The 1,961-nt window shown below is 38.7% G+C and overlaps 1 protein-coding gene across 1 annotated transcript; it reads right to left on the minus strand.

Annotated features, from left to right (window-relative positions):
* Nucleotides 1-291: 291 nt before the first annotated feature.
* Nucleotides 292-870, minus strand: LOC139525191 (craniofacial development protein 2-like). The gene has a single exon (XM_071320381.1). The coding sequence runs from the start codon at nucleotides 868-870 to the stop codon at nucleotides 292-294; it is 579 nt and encodes a 192-aa protein (XP_071176482.1).
* Between the last annotated feature and the right edge of the window lie 1,091 nt (nucleotides 871-1,961).

Raw genomic sequence — 1,961 nt, forward strand, 5'->3', positions numbered from 1 at the left:
AGAGTGAGTGTTGCAGATCTTTTTCTTTAGCTCTTTCTTGTTGTCAATCAGCGTCCATGTATCTTGTTTGATCTATTCTTTGTGCTTTTGGCGTTTGAAACCCAAAATTTTTTCACTGGTCTTTTTAAACAGATCTTCCACTTCTTGCCATTGTTCGTCTACTGTTTCACTTTCTACCATGTTGTTACATTTGAGTTGTTCTAAGAGTTGAAAGCGGTTCTTCAGTACTAAGTCATGGTTGGTTTTCATGTGTCTAAGTTTTCCTGTGTCGAATCTCTGTACCTTGCAAGGTTATGATGCTCTGATAAGTTTGAATTTGATGTTTACTGTGACAAGATGATGGTCACTTCCAACATCAGCGCCTCGGCTTACTCTCACATCTTGTAAGGATGTCCTCCATTTACCGTTAATTGCTATGTGGTCGATCTGATTTTTATCTCTGCCTCCAGGTGATACCCAAGTCAGCTTATGGACATCCTTGTGTCGGAACAGTGTTCCACCTATTACAAGATTGTTCAGTCCACAGAAGTCTACTAGATGTTCTTCATTTTCGTTCATGATTCCACAGCCATGTTTCCCCATTATTCTCTCAAAACCACTGTTATCTTGCCCCACTTTAGCATTAAAATCTCCCATGATGATTGTTAGGTTTTTTTTCGGGATTTTCTCTATCTCAGCTTGGAGCATTTCATAAAATTCCATCTTAATTTCTTTATCAGCTTCATTTGTTGGAGAATAGACTTGGATGATTGATGTCTTTATAGGTTTTGTATTTAGTCTTGCTGTTATTATTCTTTCATTGACTGGATTATACTCAATGAGTGATTTAAAAGCTGAGGATGATGGAAACTCACCCCTGGTGTTTGTCATCTTTTCTACCAGAGTATATGATTGTATCTCCTGTATTTGTCAAGTTTTTTTCCAAACCCTGTCCATCTGCATTCACTTATACCTAGTATGTGCAGCTTGTTTTCCTTCATTTCTCTTAACACTTGGGCTTGTTTTCCTGTCTCATACATGGTACGGACATTACAAAAGCCCAATTTAAGTTTGGTTCTCGCATTCAGGATACTTTTCGTGTGACAAGCTTCCCGTTGGTTTTCACTAGTCCCATTCATATTCGCAGAATTCTGCTGGTATTCTGATGTTACGAGACGAGTTAAATATTTTCTAATCCTTGTTTCCGTAATCAGATGCTGTTTATAAGTAGGGGAGATTATCCCCTAGCTCAACCTCCAACCTGGTGGACCAGGGTTATTTGTTTATAGTTTTCCTTCCAATAGATAGATGCCTTCCTTGGCTTACGAGTCTGATCTACCCGTTGATTTTAATTTTTAGAGTTTTCTTCCCTTAGGAAAATTGCCGTAATCTGGCTGAGACCCTTTCCTGGCCGACTATTTTACCCATAATTAGGGCAAGGTTAATGAGTCCACATACCAATGGGTTACACACTGCATTTCTGGGGACCTTGCCGCCACGAGATCCCCAACAGATTCGCCTAATTTATGCAATCAGTTACCGTGTGTTACCGCGGGTAGGCTACTGCTGAAGTCTTGATAATGCAGAGGCTATGTACTGGCAGGAAAGACTTACTCGGCTTTCTTTTCGCAAAAAGATATTGCTAGCCAGCGGCATAAGACATCCATAGGACAGTCCCATACACTAGACGCATAACATTACCCTGTGATGCACTACCATCACCAACACACAGCCATACCACATAGTCAGCGTTAAAAGGCCCCGAAATGACAATGTAAAACAATTCAAACGTTACGTTTTTTTTATTCAGTGTTTTAATTATATGTAAAACATGATAACTTAAATGCTATGTTGCTAAAGTGCAGTGTTCTATAGAAAAATAATTCAAAAATTGAAATCTACAAAATATTTAACCACAAATGTTCTATAAAAAACTCAAATGGCAAGTATAAAGAAGAGCCGTAACATATATTCCCTATAGT

The sequence above is a fragment of the Mytilus edulis genome, chromosome 5, assembly GCF_963676685.1.
Source record: "Mytilus edulis chromosome 5, xbMytEdul2.2, whole genome shotgun sequence".
NCBI classification, from domain to species: domain Eukaryota; kingdom Metazoa; phylum Mollusca; class Bivalvia; order Mytilida; family Mytilidae; genus Mytilus; species Mytilus edulis.

Bases quoted from the DNA above. Each gene is read 5' to 3' on its own strand.
- LOC139525191 (XM_071320381.1), bottom strand. From the start codon at position 870: ATGACAAACACCAGGGGTGAGTTTCCATCATCCTCAGCTTTTAAATCA.